This window comes from Palaemon carinicauda, chromosome 32 (assembly GCF_036898095.1).
Source record: "Palaemon carinicauda isolate YSFRI2023 chromosome 32, ASM3689809v2, whole genome shotgun sequence".
In the NCBI taxonomy this organism is placed as follows: domain Eukaryota; kingdom Metazoa; phylum Arthropoda; class Malacostraca; order Decapoda; family Palaemonidae; genus Palaemon; species Palaemon carinicauda.
Genome location: NC_090756.1, coordinates 10,569,365 through 10,586,255, shown reverse-complemented (window position 1 = coordinate 10,586,255; position 16,891 = coordinate 10,569,365). Strand labels below are relative to the sequence as shown.

The following is a 16,891-nucleotide window of genomic DNA, read 5'->3' as shown; positions in this document are numbered from 1 at the left end:
ATACTTGCTATTTTCAGTCTCTGCAATACTTGCTATTCTCAGTCTCTGCAATACTTGCTGTTTTCAGCCTCTGCAATACTTGCTATTCTCAGTCTCTGCAATATTTGCTGTTAGGGTAATGCAGGGCATGTATTCTCTGATTAATAATGTACAGTACTTATAAATAAATGGTCTGATTTCATTTTTAATGTACTCAAGTAGACAATCACACGATTTTCTCTATCTCAAGCTAATAAACCATAATTTCTAACTTCCAGGGAGACGAAGGCTGGAACGACATGTACCATGTGGATGGAGCTTGGGTCAACCTCAATCTTGTTGACGCTAATGATAACGCCCCTGTCTTCACCACGGACAACGCCCAACTCACATTGGCTGAAGACACGGCCCCCGGGACCCTGCTGGCTACTTTCACTGCCCACGATATCGATGGGGTAAGGATGATTTATGTTTGCCTTAGCAGCCCATGTCTTACTTGACTTGTCCAAGCAACCCTTGTTTCACATAAATTGTCCTAGCAGCCCGTGACTCATCTAACTAATTCCAGCAATCTTTGTCTCACTTAACAACGTGTCTTAGCCCACTGCTCTTACTTGACTGGTCTCGCCTCTCTGTCTCTCACTTAACATATTTTAGCACATTCTGTTTCACTTGCCTCGGCACCCTGTTTCTCTACTCAACTTTTCCTAGCTTTTTGTGTCTCACTTAACTCTTTCGAGCTCTGTGTGTCTCACTTTGTCTCACTCAACTTATCCGAGCTCCCTGTGTTTCACTTAACTTGTCTAAGCACCCATTGTCTCACTGTACTTGTCCTAGGATCCTGTGTCTCCGTTAACTTAACATAGAACCCTGTGTCTCACATAATTTTTCTGCAGCACCCCATGTCTCACTTAATTTTACCTAACACCCTGTGTCTCACATAACTTTTCTTAACATCCCGTGTCTCAATTGATTTATCCTAGCACCCTATGTTTCATTTAACTGTCCCCAGTACCCTGTGTCTCACCTAATCTATCCAGGACATTGTAAACCAAACGTGTCCCAGGACACCATGTCAATCTACCAAACTTATTCTAGAATGCCAGGCTCTACCTAACCTTCTATAGGATCGTGTGTTATTCCTTACCTTTCCCGTTTCACTGTCTCTGACTTTACACATTTTACGTCCTACATAACCTAGTTAGGATGTCATATCCTATATAACCCGTTACTGTGTCCTATTTGATTGCCACTAGTACATGTTGTCCTTCTAAACTTCTTTTACAATGCCTTGTCAATCCTACATGTTCTAGTAAGGTGTGTCCTACCAAACTCATTTTATCATCATCACCAGTATAATGTATGTCAGTGCACCTCATGTTGTGTACTCTTATCGTTTATTAAGGCTCTTTTAAAGCATTACTATGACTCCTAGTTGCATTGGCTTTGTGTCCTATTTTTCATCCATCCCACCTTCATTTCTTTCATCTTGCTGCTCAACTTTGTTTAAGTTTTGCTCCCCGTTTCAAATTGGCATTCACTGTCCTCACATGCACCAGAGCTAGGCTCTATACTATAAATTCTAAATTCAAAGTTCAATTCTATCTCAAAGGACCATGTCCTCCTTCACGTGCCCAGGCTCTGAAGTGTGTCATACTAATTTTGTCGAAAGGTGCTGTGTCTGACCAACTCGTACTGAAGAATAGTTGTCTACAGAGGATACCATGCCATGCTTAACCAGTATATGAATACTTTTTTCCTCATGGAACACCTTGGCCTACATAATCTACCCTATCCAAACCAGATTACCCTCAGGTGTCGTTTTCTACCAAACCTACCTGTAGGTGTCGATTGTCACCTAACACATTCCAAGTTTCTGTAACCTACATAATTTTGCCACAGCATGCTATGTTATACCCAACCCATTCAAGGCTACTGCATCTAATGTAACCAGTAGTAAGATGTTCCAACAACCCAATAATCATTTACTCATTAGATATCTACGAACATTCCACAATTTTTTATTGGATTTATCTTGCAGTTTTGTTCTAGCTCATTGATCAACAGTTTCCTCTTGTTACCACTTCCGTATCACTTTGATTATTGGGAATACACTGCGTAAAACTTCAGGAAAACAACTATATATTCAGGTGCTACAGTTGCAAAGGTTATTGTTCTTGTAGATTAGTAAAACCATGAGTTTATTGGTAAGTCTACAAGTGTGTTGCAGATTAATTGTTCCACTGGAAAAAAATATACCAAAAAATAAATTAATAATCTTTTGCAATAAAATACCCCTTGTGGTGAAATCAAAGTGAGATTACGTTTATAATTGCAGTTATTACTCCCACGGAAAAAAGTAATTAATATAGGATTTAAAAGAGTTATCTCCGCTTTTTATGATTGGTAGAGAAAACAATTATAAAAATGATTAGAAACCTTTCAGCTTCCAAATGTGAAAGGTAAATTACATTGTCGAGTATTCTTATGAGTAATCAGCATGAAATGAAAAAAATGTTAGCCTGAGAGAAATTCGTACAAGACTCATTTTTTAATCTCTCAATATGAGATTTTTACTAAGCTGAGCAGTTAGATTGAGAGAAAAGGTCACCGAGGGTTTCATCTAAAGGGTAACACACCTCATAGGGATTAGTGCTACCGTGCACTGTTGGTATTACTAAGGGATCTTTGAAACATTACTTTTATGTGTAGCTGTACCCAAATGTTATCATTCTGTTGTATCCATAATTAATGTACGTGACCCGTCAAAAATGACAGTTAATATATAGGTATGCACACATACAGATTAATCTCTTCCCAAACCCTCCCCCTTTCTAACTACAACATGGCAGTTTCAGCAATTTTTAGAAGATTGTGATTTCTCAGTGTACCTCTAGGGGGTATCCTCCTCAACAGGGTATAACTGCTCCATTTCACCGTACCCAAGGGAAGGGGACAGACCGACAGACCGAGTAGTCATCCATCTGGCAATGCGGTTGACTGATTGGAAGGGAATTATATATATATATATATATATATATATATATATATATATATATATATATATATTTATTTATTATAAAGGGAAGATGCTGTCCAACCTTCTTCAGCTCTTATTGTTAATGACTGACCTGCCTGGTCCCAACGCCCAATTGATAATTCGTAAAGAAAAATAGCACTTGATTGATTTATGCGATTAATGAATTGTGATTAGATGAATATATTGGTATATAATAATTTTAGCCTTTTTGATAATAATCATGAAATGAATAATTAGTCATATAGGTGAATTAAATGTGCAAGAGAATATAATAAAAGACAGTTTTGAGGAACGATTTTTCTTTTTTCTCTGGGCTCTAATGAACATGAATAGACCATCTTTATTATTTTTCACATAAAATTAAGTTGGAAGGAGGTTATGTTTTCGCCCCTGTTTGTGTGTTTGCTTATGTGTGTGTATTTTTTTGTGAACAGCTCCTGGCTACAATTTTAATCACTGAGTATTGAAACTTGCAAGGACTAACTTATGTAAAATGCTGAAAATTATTAAATTTTGGAATGTCAAGGTCACGGTCAAGCAAAATGTCCAATTCACGTAATCAGCCATAAGTTTGAACATCGTTCTCACAGACTTCAAACTTGGTTCATATTTGAGTGTATGAAAATCCACGCCAGTTATTACATGTTTGGATCAAAGGTCAAGGTTAAGGTCGTGAAATAAGCTGCTGCGGCGGAGGTCTGCACTCTACTGAGTGCCCCTCTCATTATGTGAATGTAATTAGTAAGAAAAATATTGAGATAGCCAAAGAAAATGATAATTGCAATGTATATTTTTGTCAGTCGAATAAAAATACATAAATAGATCGAAGGTTTTAACAAAAGACTTTAGTTGTTATTTACGAAGATAATTATTATAATTGAACAGGTGCGGTGGAATTTTATTTTCATTTGAAAGTCTTTGCTTTGTTATTGGATATCTAAAATCTCTCTCTCTCTCTCTCTCTCTCTCTCTCTCTCTCTCTCTCTCTCTCTCTCTCGATTATGATATGTATACATATCGTATAAGATATCTCTCTCTCTCACTCTCTCTCTCTCTCTCTCTCTCTCTCTCTCTCTCTCTCTCTCTCTCTCTCTCTCTCAGAAAACATATCACTAGTACAGATTATAGAATGTTCATGTGTACATATCATGTAAGTCTCTCTCTCTCTCTCTCTCTCTCTCCGTTCAAAAAATTTCCATTCACTTTCAGCATCAATTTTTTCATCTCGTTTTTTTTCTCATCTCCGTTTTAATATATCTTAATAATCTAGACTTTTTATGTCCTCGTATGAGGAGGCTTAATTATTTTTCTATCTTGACCAAGGAGAATTTTTCCTCACTTTTCTCCTCACTTTTTTTTCCTCACTTTTTTTCCTCACGTCTTCCATTTTCTTCTCCATTATTTTTTTCTCCTCCTTTCTCTCTCTTTACGTCTTTTGCGAAATACCACTTCGGTCCCAGTTCTCAGAAAAATGAGAAAGAAATGCCGAAGAAATTTGTTAAGCTTTACTCCTCTCTCCTCACCCCCTTTCCCCTCTTTCTCTCCTCCCCCCACCTCACCAACCCTGAGGGACAATTTTTTTTTTTTGTCTTTTGTCTTTTTCCCTTTTCCTTTTCCTCAGTATTTTCTCCTGTCGAGAAAGCAATCTCCTCCTCTTTCTCCTGGCAAAAGGAAAAAGACTATGCTTCCATATGCTTCCATGGGCGTCCTTTTGCATAATGCTTGCTAATAAAGAATATGAAACTTCATTGGATCCATAATGAAAGGGGAATGTTTAGAGTGGTCATATTGGTCGGGAGGAAGAAATTAGTTATTCTTGAAGGAAAAAACAAACAGTGCTCAAAGGACGTTTTCTAATAACTTAAAACTTTTCAGTATTTCAAAACATTGGTGTTGTAAAATCATCTTTAAACTTTCCGGTATTACAAAAAATTGGTGATATTTATTTTTTGAACAGTACAAAATTTTCTAATACCGACTTGAAACTTCTCAGTATTAAAAAAATAGGTGATATTTATATTTTATTTTGTAATATTGATTTGAAACTTTTCAGTATTACAAAAGAATGGTGATATTAATTTCAAACAATGAAACATTTTGTAATATCAACTTGAACCTTTTTAGTATCACAAAAAAATATTTCTATTTCTATTTTAAACGATAAAACATTCTGTAATATCGACTTAAAAATTTTCAGTATTACAGAAAAAAAAAATCGTGATATTTATATATTCAACTTTACAATATTTTTCAATAACTTAAATCTTTTTTAGCATTAAAAACATATGTAATATTTATATGTTAAACTACAGCATTTTGTAATATCAACTTAAGCCCTTTTCAGTACTAAAAAAAAGAATTGTTAATGTTTATATTTTAAACAGTACTTACAGGGCATTTTGTAAAATCAACTTAAACGTTTTTCAGCATTGCAAAAATGGGCAATATTTATATTTTATTTAATGTTGTTAAGGATTAGTTAATCAATTATTATTATGTTGATGGAAAACTTTTTCCAATGAAATTTTACAATCCTAGTTGTACTGTATATTGCTTGCTTTGTGGTTCATAAAGTAAACCGAAGCCAGTAATACTACACTACGGATTATCCAGGATATACAAGAATTACCCCGGACCGTCAGAACCATGATCCTGGTTCGTTCCGGTCTATTGGGGAAGAAAAGACAGTCCACGATAAAATTGTTTTATTGTGTGTGTGAGAGAGAGAGAGAGAGAGAGAGAGAGAGAGAGAGAGAGAGAGAGAGAGAGAACGTGTATTTACCTTGCACAAGGGTTATATATGCACTTTTAGACAGACAAGCTTAAGATTGATCCACACACACACACACACACATATATATATATATATATATATATATATATATATATATATATATATATATATATATATATATATATATATATATATATATATATCGTCCAGGACTAGGCTTCTACCCCGGACATCGACGTTCACCCCCGGATGTATGTTTTTGACATGAAAAAACATCTGGGGTGACACGCCGGACAATCATTGACCTTCCCGGATTGCCAAGAACCGAGACAATCTGGGAGGTCGCTATGCCTTTAGCATAACACACAAATAGTTCATTGATGTATGATAGGTCTTGCTAAGCAGTTGATATTCTGACGTTTAGGTTGAAATGAAAATTAAGATTATTCGATAAATTTGTTAATGTGTAGTAATGTCAATCTTTTTTCATCGTTTGCATTATTGCTGCTGTTGTTTATATTGACAACACATTTATAAGGAATAATTCAAGCCAGATCACGAAGTATCGAATGATTTATACTATAGGAGAAAGGTGTATGTATTATCAATTTTATTAAAGACTTCTTAACTCTGAATGACAACACCTAAGACCCAAACTGGCAAATTTAACCACCTCACCAAAAAATAACCTTCCAGTTTTTTAAATTCTCTAATGGCATTCAAAGCTCTGAATGACAATAACTAAAACGTAAGTCAGCAAATTTTCCCAACTTGCCAAAACCTAACCTTTTAAACCTTTCCACTTCGTCAGGCTGGGAAAAGTCGCGTCAGCTACTCAATCGCTCCAGCCAGCGATCCTGGAGGCGTCTTCGGAGTTGACAGAGCGGGAACGGTCAGATTGCTCTCTAGTCTGGACAGGGAAACTGCCGACGCCCACAACGTACTGGTTCTGGCTACAGATGACGGCATCCCTCCAAGAACGACAACTGCTACTCTCTTGGTAGGTTTACAATATGATTTTGCTGTTGGCAAACGGCTTTTACTTTTAGATGGCTATGCGATCCTGAAGGCGTATTCTTCGTGTGCGCAAAAACATTTTAGGATAGTTGACTGTGTATATATATTTACTATTATTATTATTATTATTATTATTAGAAATGTAATCTACAACCCTTGTTGGCAAAGGAAAATTGCCGAATATATATTTATATATATATATATATATATATATATATATATATATATATATATATATATATATATATATATATATATATATATATATATATATATATATATATATATATATATATATATATATATATATGTGTGTGTGTGTGTGTGTGTGTGTGTATGCGTGTGTGTGCGCCCAGTATCTATAGAAATTCTGCTAAAAAGACAGTCATGAGGATGAAGGTGCTAGCACCATCTACACTTCGATTCGTTAGTGAACTTTAGGCTGGGAGACGTACCACGAACCTTGCCAATACGAACCAAGTAATGTAAAAGAGCAGTGGTTTACTTATTCAAAAGAAATTATTACATTTCAATGGTATTGAATTTTTCTGATATTTTGGTTTAATTTTAAAGTAAATTGATATTTAATTGTTATAAACGATATATTTTTAATTCAGAAAATGATTAAAAGGCGAATCATGTTTAACCTTTTACATCGCCTGCAAATTCCTGTAAAGGTTAAAGATGATCGTCTAGATATTTATTCTCTTGCAATATATGAGCAAATCTTGAAACGATTTTCGAAATAAAAATGCACGAGAGAAATTGTTTTATGACAGTGGAAACCTCTTCGAACATTTGCATATTTTATATGCGTTCCAAATAGTTCCAATATTTTTACACTCCCAACCAACTCTAAAATTAACAAGTATAAAAGCATAGTCAGAATAAATTATGAATAATTCAGAAATCTACCAGTATTGTTGCAACATGCGAATCTATATGATAATTTATTTCGACGCCATTACAAAGCCTGACCTTTATACCTCACTGAGCTGACGGGTAAGGCAAGTATAATGTTTTTTCTGTGCCGTTACAAAGTCAGTGTTCCCAGTTACTACTACCAAGACTGTTGGAGCTGTAACACATGGTAAAACGGAATATATGTTTACCTGTAATGAATAAAGAAAATATAGAAGCAATGCCTTAGAATTAAGGAAGTTAGAAACACTAACTAAAGAAGTTGCCCCGTATATTAGAGAGGCTCTGGAAGTTATGAGGTAAAAGTATGCAAGTTGTGTTGTCTTGTGTAGGAGGTAAGTAATAATAATGAACTTTCTGCAGAGTGCAGTGCTTTCCACCTATGCTTCTAATAATGTGGGCGTGCCCACAATTATAGTGTTGTGGAGAAAGCAACAACGAACTTGGAACCTTCTTTTAAAGGTTTAAACGTCTCTCATGAATGGTAGGGGAAAGGGACAGTGACATTGCCCTATCGAGCATGACAATGCCCTAGAAACTGACCATATATATACATATATATATACTGTATATATATATATATATATATATATATATATATATATATATATATATATATATATATATATATGATCAGCGCCCAAGCCCCCTCTCCATCCAAGCTAGAACCAAGGAGCGCCAGGCAATGGCTGCTGATAATTCAGCAAAAAGACCTATAGACTCCTCCAAACCCCCCATCTTTAGCTCACAAGGATGGTGGGGATGCAGCGACCAAAGAGACTAAAGAGTTTGAACGGGTCTCGAACCCCAGTCTGGCTTTTACCAGTCAGGGACGTTACCACGTAGGACACCACAACCCAGAATGATGTATTCTTTAACAGTTTTGATTTACCTGGTGCCCATTTTATTAACCAGGCATAGATTTATTAACTTGGAAAAGGGCAGGACCTGAAGCACCTGTCAATTTGAAAGTATTCCACAATTCCGATTTATGAGCAAGTACTGGACTTGGCTACTCTAGTTACCTCACCTTTTTTTCCACCTAGAACCCGGAACTCTATACATTCCCTCATGTTTCCATATGCTATAACTAATCAGGAAACAAATTCAAGTTTCATTTGATGTTTATATGAAAGGATACGTAACAACTCGTATTTGTACAACTACAACAACAAATGCAACCGTTTCCTGTCCAATGCAGGACAAAGACCTCGTCTTTATTTCTGTCTGGGGTTTGGTTAGTTTTCATCACCACGGTGACCAGTACAGTTGGTGATGGCGGGAAACTTTTGTCTGATAGTTCACAGCAAACCATCCTAATATAAGCGTTCCTGACAGTTACAGCTTTGCTGGTCATCTCGTCTTTATTCATGATTGGAGTTTAGCTAGTTTTCATAACCATGGTGGCCAGTGTGGATTGGTGATGGTGGAAGATTTGTCTGATCGTTCACAGCAAACCATCCTAGCTTAGGTGCCCCTGACAGGTACAGCTTTGCCGGTCATGGTGATACACAAACTCTTCACCACGTTAAGATATAGGGTTACTGTGGCCACATTGGTAACGTCTCTGCCTGGTGTTTGCCAGTCGGCGGTTTGAGTCCCGCTCAGACTCGTTAGTGCCATTAGTGTCTGTAACCTTACCATCCTTGTGAGCTAAGGTTATGGGGGGGGGGGTTGGTGTTGGGGAGCCCATAGGTCTATCTGCTGAGTCATCAGCAGCCACTGCCTGGCCCTCCCTGGTCCTAGCTTGGATGGAGAGGAGGCTTGGGCGCTGATCATATAATATACGGTCAGTCTCTAGGGCATTCTCCTGCTTGCTAGGGCAATGTCACTGTCCTTTGCCTCTGCCATTCATGAGCTGCTTTTAAACCTTTAAACACGTATGACTTTATGTACACTAATCCAGCGAATTATTACAGTAGAGTGTATATCAAACGAACATATTTTGTGTACCCTGTGTAGGTATACTTTGTGTACCCTGTGTATGTGTATAGCACGTGCGTTCGCCCACCGTATGTCAGTGTATCTAAAGAGGTTACGCCGGAGCCAATCTCTCAGAAGGGTTCCAAATGGATCGAATTTCCATTCGCTCTTGTTCTATGGTGTACTCGCTATCTAGTCTCGCATTATGTGAGAGTGGCACAGTTGTGAGGGAATTGATATTAGGCAATTCATTGGGGTATTTTACTCGTAATTGCTGTTATTGAGGCTTTGGAATGAATAATTCATTGGGTAATAACTCGATGAATAAATGGGGGTGTTGTTACCTCCGTCGTCGAAGTTGGAAGGAGGTTATGTATTACCCCTTGTTTGTGTGTGTGTTTGTTTGTTTGTGATAAGCTTCGTGGCCACAATTTTAACCTTAGAGTGATAAAACTTGCAGGGAATTATGTTATGTAAAAAAAAGCTTGAAGTGATTAAATTTTGGAAGGTCAAGGTCACGGTCGAGCAAAAGGTCGAGAAATAAGCTGCGCTGTCCGAGTTTATGATTTACCTCCTGTTTGTGCGTGTGTGTGAACAGCTTCCTGGCAACAATTTTAATCGTAGAGTAATGAAACATGCAGGGATTAACTGTTATGAAACAAAAAAATTAGAAATTATTAAATTTTGGAAGGTCAAGGTCACGGTTAAGCAAAATGTCCAATTCACATAATCATCCATAAGTTTGGACATCGTTTTTACAGAGACTTTAAACGTGGTTCATATTTGAGTGATTAAAAATCCACACCAATTAATACATGTTAAGGTCAAAGGTCAAGGTCGAGTAAAAGGTCGAAAAATAAGTTGCCGCTGAGGTCTGCGCTCTAGTGAGTGCCCCTCTAGCTTAAAAGTAAATTACATTTTTAAGGAAACTGAAGTAATTCAGAGGATTATTTTCCTTTATGTAATTTTATTTAAAGAAATGAAATTATTAACTTGAATTATTTCACTTAACATTGAAATAATTACAAAATTATCGACTCCATGACCTTTATACCATTTTTTGGGGGGGGGGGGGTGGATTTTGTTATAATGTTCCTAGTATCATATACTGTAAGCCCTAATATGAAATCATCAATTGAATGGTATCCCCGACCCCAGCCATGTGTTTTATGGTTCAAATTCTATATATTCATCCATTTATTACTTCAGTTGTAAATAAGGATTTCAGATATTGATATAGATATTCAGTTAATGTATACTAACATGAATAGTTATGAGAAGAGAGAGAGAGAGAGAGAGAGAGAGAGAGAGAGAGAGAGAGAGAGAGAGAGAGATGAATAAAATTTAGGCAATTTAGTTGAAAAGGGATATAAAACTACGATTTTATTATTATTATTATTATTATTATTATTATTATTATTATTATTATTATTAGGTGAACGTCACAGACGTGAACGACAACCCGCCTTTCCTGGCAAAACCCGAAGAAGTGCAAGTGCTGGAGAACGCCAAGCCGCAGGTCGTAGCCGAGGTCAAGCTGGGTGACCCCAACGACTGGAGAGAAGGTCACGGTCCTCCCTTCACGATAGTCTTAGATCCGAGAGCTCCGCCCCACATTAAGTCAGCGGTCAAAGTCAGATTCGAGAAAAGTAAGTATAGTCAGATGGGTCTGCCCCTCTCATATTGTCCTTCCTGGTCTTAAGAAATTGTCAAAACCATCAGGTTATTTCAAGTGGGTCTGCCCCTGTCATATTGGCCATCTTATCTTGAGGAATTGTCAAAATTTTTGGGTTATTTCAAGTGGGTCTGCCCCTGTCATATTGTCCTTCTTTCTTCATAGTCTTGAGAAATTGCCAAATCATCAGGTTATTTCAATTGGGTCTTCCCCTCTCATATTGGCCTTCTTATCTTGAGAAATTATCAAAATCATCAGGTTATTTCAAGTGGGTCTGCCCCTGTCTTATTGTCCTTCATTCTAGTCTTAAGAAAATGTCAAACCCATCAAGTTATTTCAAGTGGGTCTACCCCTGCCATATTGTCCTTCATTCTGGTCTTGAGACATTGTCAAAACCATCTTGTTATTTCAAGTGGGTCTACCCCTGCCATATTGTCCTTCTTCCTAGTATTGATAAATTGCCAAAACCATCAGGTTAGCTCAAGTGGGTGTGCCCCTGTCTTATTGTCCTTCTTTCTGGTACTGAGAAATTGTCAAAACCATCTTGTTATTTCAAGTGGGTCTGCCCCTATCATATTGACCTTCTTATCTTGAAATTGTCAAAACCATAAGGTTATTTCAAGTGGGTCTGCCCCTGCCATATTGTCCTTCTTCCTAGTATTGATAAATTGCCAAAACCATCAGGTTAGCTCAAGTGGGTGTGCCCCTGTCTTATTGTCCTTCTTTCTGGTACTGAGAAATTGTCAAAACCATCTTGTTATTTCAAGTGGGTCTGCCCCAGTAATTTTGTCCTTCTTATCTTGAGAAATTGTCAAAACCATCTTGTTATTTCAAGTGGGCCGGCCCTATCATATTGACCTTCCTATCTTGAAATTGTCAAAACCATAAGGTTATTTCAAGTGGGTCTGCCCCTGTCATATTTTCCTTCCTTCTTCCTGGTATTGAGAAATTGCCAAAATCACCATGTTGTTTGAGACCTGAAATTATATAGATGGGCCTGCCCTCCTTGCATGGCTCTCTTTCTTTCTGATATTTGTTTAAATAGGTCTGCTCCACTCACTACTTCCCTTCCTCCCGCAGGAGGCGACGAAGGGAGAGGCGTGGGCGTCGTGTCGACCAAAAGCGCTCTGGACCGGGAGGAGCGACGCGTCCTTTTAGTTCCTTTGCTGGTGGGGGACGCTGGATCTCCACCGCTCTCCGCCACCGTGACCTTGACCCTCCACGTAGCTGACCTCAATGACAATCCTTTGGCGCCGGCGTCAAAGGTCATCACTGTACATACTGTCCAGGTGAGAGAGAGAGAGAGAGAGAGAGAGAGAGAGAGAGAGAGAGAGAGAGAGAGAGAGAGAGCATGGAGTCAGTGTGTGATCCATGTTGGATGTTTGAAATAATGGAGGATTCTTTTTATCAAAAGAGTAGTTTCGTTCCGAGAGAGAGAGAGAGAGAGAGAGAGAGAGAGAGAGAGAGAGAGAGAGAGAGAGAGAGAGAGATTTTATTAGTCCTTTTTCACTCAATGTTTTTGTGATGAAACAAATAATGCAAAAAAAAAAAAAAAAAAACATTACTTTTATAAGGTAAAATAATGCTGATTTAAATATCTTGTTTTAAAATTGGTTCTGTCGTCTTCAGTTTTTTTTTTCTGTATTCAATTCTCATTTCATTCTGACTAGTTTTCTTCTTCCATTCATTTATCATTCGAGTCTTCTTACTGTCTTTCTTTCGTATTTTATTATTTCGTATTTTTTTTCCTTTTTCTCTTTCTTCAAATACTGTTTTTATTTGTTCTCATGTTCTTATTCTTACATCTGCTTTCATTTCTTATCGTTTATTCTTCTTTTTTTTTTTTTTGGTAACCTTTTGAAAACAACAATGTGTAACAATCTGTTGGAAGGGAGTTGGAACCCCATAGAAGCTTTGGGAAGCCTATAGGTGTACCTATTGAGTTACCAACAGCTATTGCCTGACCCTCCTTGGTCCTAGCTTGGATGAGAGGGGTCATGGGTGCTGATCATATGTATATATCATTGTTCTGTCCCTTGCCACTCATGAGTAACCTTTAAATCTATATACCTTCAATCTCATCCATTTACTTGTGTTTCTCCTCTCCCCAGTTTCGTTTTTTCTTTAGTTTTTCGTCTAATTATTTTCACTTCTATCGTCTTTTGTTTCCTTTCATTCCCACCTTTTTTGCTCCTTCTCCTCCTCTTCTCTTCATTTTCCCTCATTCCCATCCTCTTTCTTTGCTTTTATCTTATTCCCATCCTCCTCCTTTCCTTTTCCCTCATTCCCATCCTTCTCCTTTCTTTTTCCTCCATTCCCATCCTCCTCCTTTCATTTCACTCATTCCCATCCTCTTCCTTTCCTTTCCCCTCATTCCCATCTTCTTCCTTTCCTTTTCCCTCATTCCCATTCTCTCCTTTCCTTTCCCCTCATTCCCATCCTCTTCCTTTCCTTTTCCCTCATTCCCATTCTCTCCTTTCCTTTCCCCTCATTCCCATCCTCTTCCTTTCCTTTTCCCTCATTCCCATCTTCTTCCTTTCCTTTTCCCTCATTCCCATCTCTCCTTTCCTTTCCCCTCATTCCCATCCTCTTCCTTTCCTTTTCCCTCATTCCCATTCTCTCCTTTCCTTTCCCCTCATTCCCATCCTCTTCCTTTCCTTTTCCCTCATTCCCATCTTCTTCCTTTCCTTTTCCCTCATTCCCATCCTCTTCCTTTCCTTTCCCCTCATTCCCATCCTCTTCCTTTCCTTTCCCCTCATTCCCATCCTCTTCCTTTCCTTTTCCCTCATTCCCATTCTCTCCTTTCCTTTCCCCTCATTCCCATCCTCTTCCTTTCCTTTTCCCTCATTCCCATCTTCTTCCTTTCCTTTTCCCTCATTCCCATCCTCTTCCTTTCCTTTCCCCTCATTCCCATCCTCTTCCTTTCCTTTTCCCTCATTCCCATCCTCTTCCTTTCCTTTCCCCTCATTCCCATCCTCTTCCTTTCCTTTTCCCTCATTCCCATCTTCTTCCTTTCCTTTTCCCTCATTCCCATCCTCTTCCTTTCCTTTCCCCTCATTCCCATCCTCTTCCTTTCCTTTCCCCTCATTCCCATCCTCTTCCTTTCCTTTCCCCTCATTCCCATCTTCTTCCTTTCCTTTTCCCTCATTCCCATCCTCTTCCTTTCCTTTCCCCTCATTCCCATCCTCTTCCTTTCCTTTTCCCTCATTCCCATTCTCTCCTTTCCTTTCCCCTCATTCCCATCCTCTTCCTTTCCTTTTCCCTCATTCCCATTCTCTCCTTTCCTTTCCCCTCATTCCCATCCTCTTCCTTTCCTTTTCCCTCATTCCCATTCTCTCCTTTCCTTTCCCCTCATTCCCATCCTCTTCCTTTCCTTTCCCCTCATTCCCATCCTCTTCCTTTCCTTTCCCCTCATTCCCATCCTCTTCCTTTCCTTTCCCCTCATTCCCATCCTCTTCCTTTCCTTTCCCCTCATTCCCATCTTCTTCCTTTCCTTTTCCCTCATTCCCATTCTCTCCTTTCCTTTCCCCTCATTCCCATCCTCTTCCTTTCCTTTCCCCTCATTCCCATCCTCTTCCTTTCCTTTTCCTCCATTCCCATCTTCTTCCTTTCCTTTTCCTTCATTCCCTTCTTTTTACTCCTCCTTCTCCTTTCCCCTCATTCCCATCCTCTTTCCTTTTCCCTCATTCCCTTCATTTTCATTTCCTTTTCCCTCATTCCCTTCTTTTTACTCCGCTTTTTCCTTTCCCCTCATTCCCATCCTCTTCCTTTCCTTTCCCCTCATTCCCATCCTCTTCCTTTCCTTTTCCTTCATTCCCATCTTCTTCCTTTCCTTTTCCTTCATTCCCTTCTTTTTACTCCTCCTTCTCCTTTCCCCTCATTCCCATCCTCTTTCCTTTTCCCTCATTCCCTTCATTTTCATTTCCTTTTCCCTCATTCCCTTCTTTTTACTCCGCTTTTTCCTTTCCCCTGATTCCCATCCTCTTCCTTTCCTTTTCCCTCATTTTCCTCCTCTTCCTTTCATTTTCCATCATTCTGATCCTCTTCCTTTGCTTTTCCCTCATTCTCATCATTTTCCTCTCCTTTTCCATCATTCCCATCCTCTTCCTTTCTTTTCCCTCATACCCATCCTCCTCCTTTCATTTTCTCCCATTCCCTTCTTTTTACTCTTCCTCCTCTCCTTTCTTTCACTTTTCCCTCGTTCCCATCCTCTTCCTCCTCTCCTTTTCCCTCATTCCCATCCTCCTGCTTCCTTTTCTCTATTTCCCATGCTCTCCCTTTCCTTTCCCCTCATTCCCAACCTCTTCCTTTCCTTTTCCCTCATTCCATTCTATTTACTCCTCCTCCTTCCCCTCATTCACACCAGCTTTGTCCTCCTCCTAACCTCCTACCCTCAACTAACACCCCCTCCCCTTTTATCTCATAAACCCACCAGCTCTCTCAGCCCCCCGTTTCAGTCCTCAATTGCATTTCCTCCTCCTGCAGTATTGCTTTATCTAGCCCCCACGCCCTTCCTTCTCGCAGCCCCAGACGACGCCCGTCCCCCTCGGCAGGATATACGTGAAGGACCCCGACGACTGGGACGCCGCCTCCAAGACTTACCGCTGGAAACAGCAGCATCCGAATTTTTTGCTCAATACGAAGACGGGAGATCTCTCAATGAAGCCTGCTACTAGAGATGGGAGGTGAGTTGCCAGTTATTATTATTATCATTATCATTATTGTAGTAGTAGTAGTAGTAGTAGTAGTAGTGACAACCTTAGTTTGAAAAGTAGGATGCTATAAATTCAAAGGCTAAATCAAGTAATTTCACGCCAATTCATACATGTTAAGGACAAAGGTCAAGGTCAAGGTCGAGCGAAAGGTCGAGAAATAAGCTGCTACGGCGGAGGTATGCGCTCTACTGAGTGCCCCTCTAGTTATTATTATTATTATTATTATTATTATTATTATTATTATTAACTCAGCCACAACCCTAGTTGGAAAAGCAGGATGCTTTAAGTCCAAGGGCTCCAACCATAGGTGGAAAAGCAGGATGTTATAAGCCCAAGGGCTCCAACAGGGAACAATTAATCAGCGAGGAAAAAAAATATTATGATTATAGTTATTATTATTATTATTGTTGTTGTTGTTGTTGTTGTTACAAGCTAAACTTTAACCCTAGTTGGAAAAGCAGGATGCTATAAGCCCAAGGGCTCCAACAAGAAAAACTAGCCCAGTTAGGAGAAAGAATAAGGAAATAATCAAACTACAAGAGAAGTAATGATCAATTAGAATAACATTTTAAGAACAGTAACAACAATGAAATAAATCTTTCTTATATAAACTATAAAAAGATACTTATGTCAGCCTGTTCAACACGAACAGCCGTGACCCGAGAGAGGGCTCCAATGTAGTATTGTCTGACCAGTTAAAGGACCCAATAACTCTCTAGTGGTAGTATCTCAACGGTTGGCTGGTAATTTAGCCAACTTACTACTAAGTACCTCTTGGGGTGCACTGTAATCGACACTTTCTTTTTAACCTTTTATCTTCGAATCTATTTCATTTCTTCCATCTTTTGTCTAGCAATATTTAATGTTTGTTTCATAGCTTTAGACAA

At 38.6% G+C, this 16,891-nt stretch overlaps 1 protein-coding gene across 7 annotated transcripts in view; it reads left to right on the top strand.

The window, feature by feature from the left end:
* The window catches only part of LOC137625266 (putative neural-cadherin 2), a 552,558-nt gene that overhangs the window by 464,018 nt on the left and 71,649 nt on the right, over positions 1–16,891 (top strand). For 4 of the 7 annotated variants that reach the window (XM_068356062.1, XM_068356061.1, XM_068356060.1 and 1 more), the window contains 4 exons: positions 6,565–6,753; positions 11,050–11,263; positions 12,370–12,578; positions 15,814–15,974. In XM_068356062.1, coding sequence (XP_068212163.1) covers positions 6,565–6,753; positions 11,050–11,263; positions 12,370–12,578; positions 15,814–15,974 — 773 coding nt within the window. Of the gene's footprint in view, positions 1–257; positions 435–6,564; positions 6,754–11,049; positions 11,264–12,369; positions 12,579–15,813; positions 15,975–16,891 lie in introns of all 7 variants that reach the window. The other 3 variants (XM_068356064.1, XM_068356065.1, XM_068356066.1) reach the window with 1 other exon arrangement.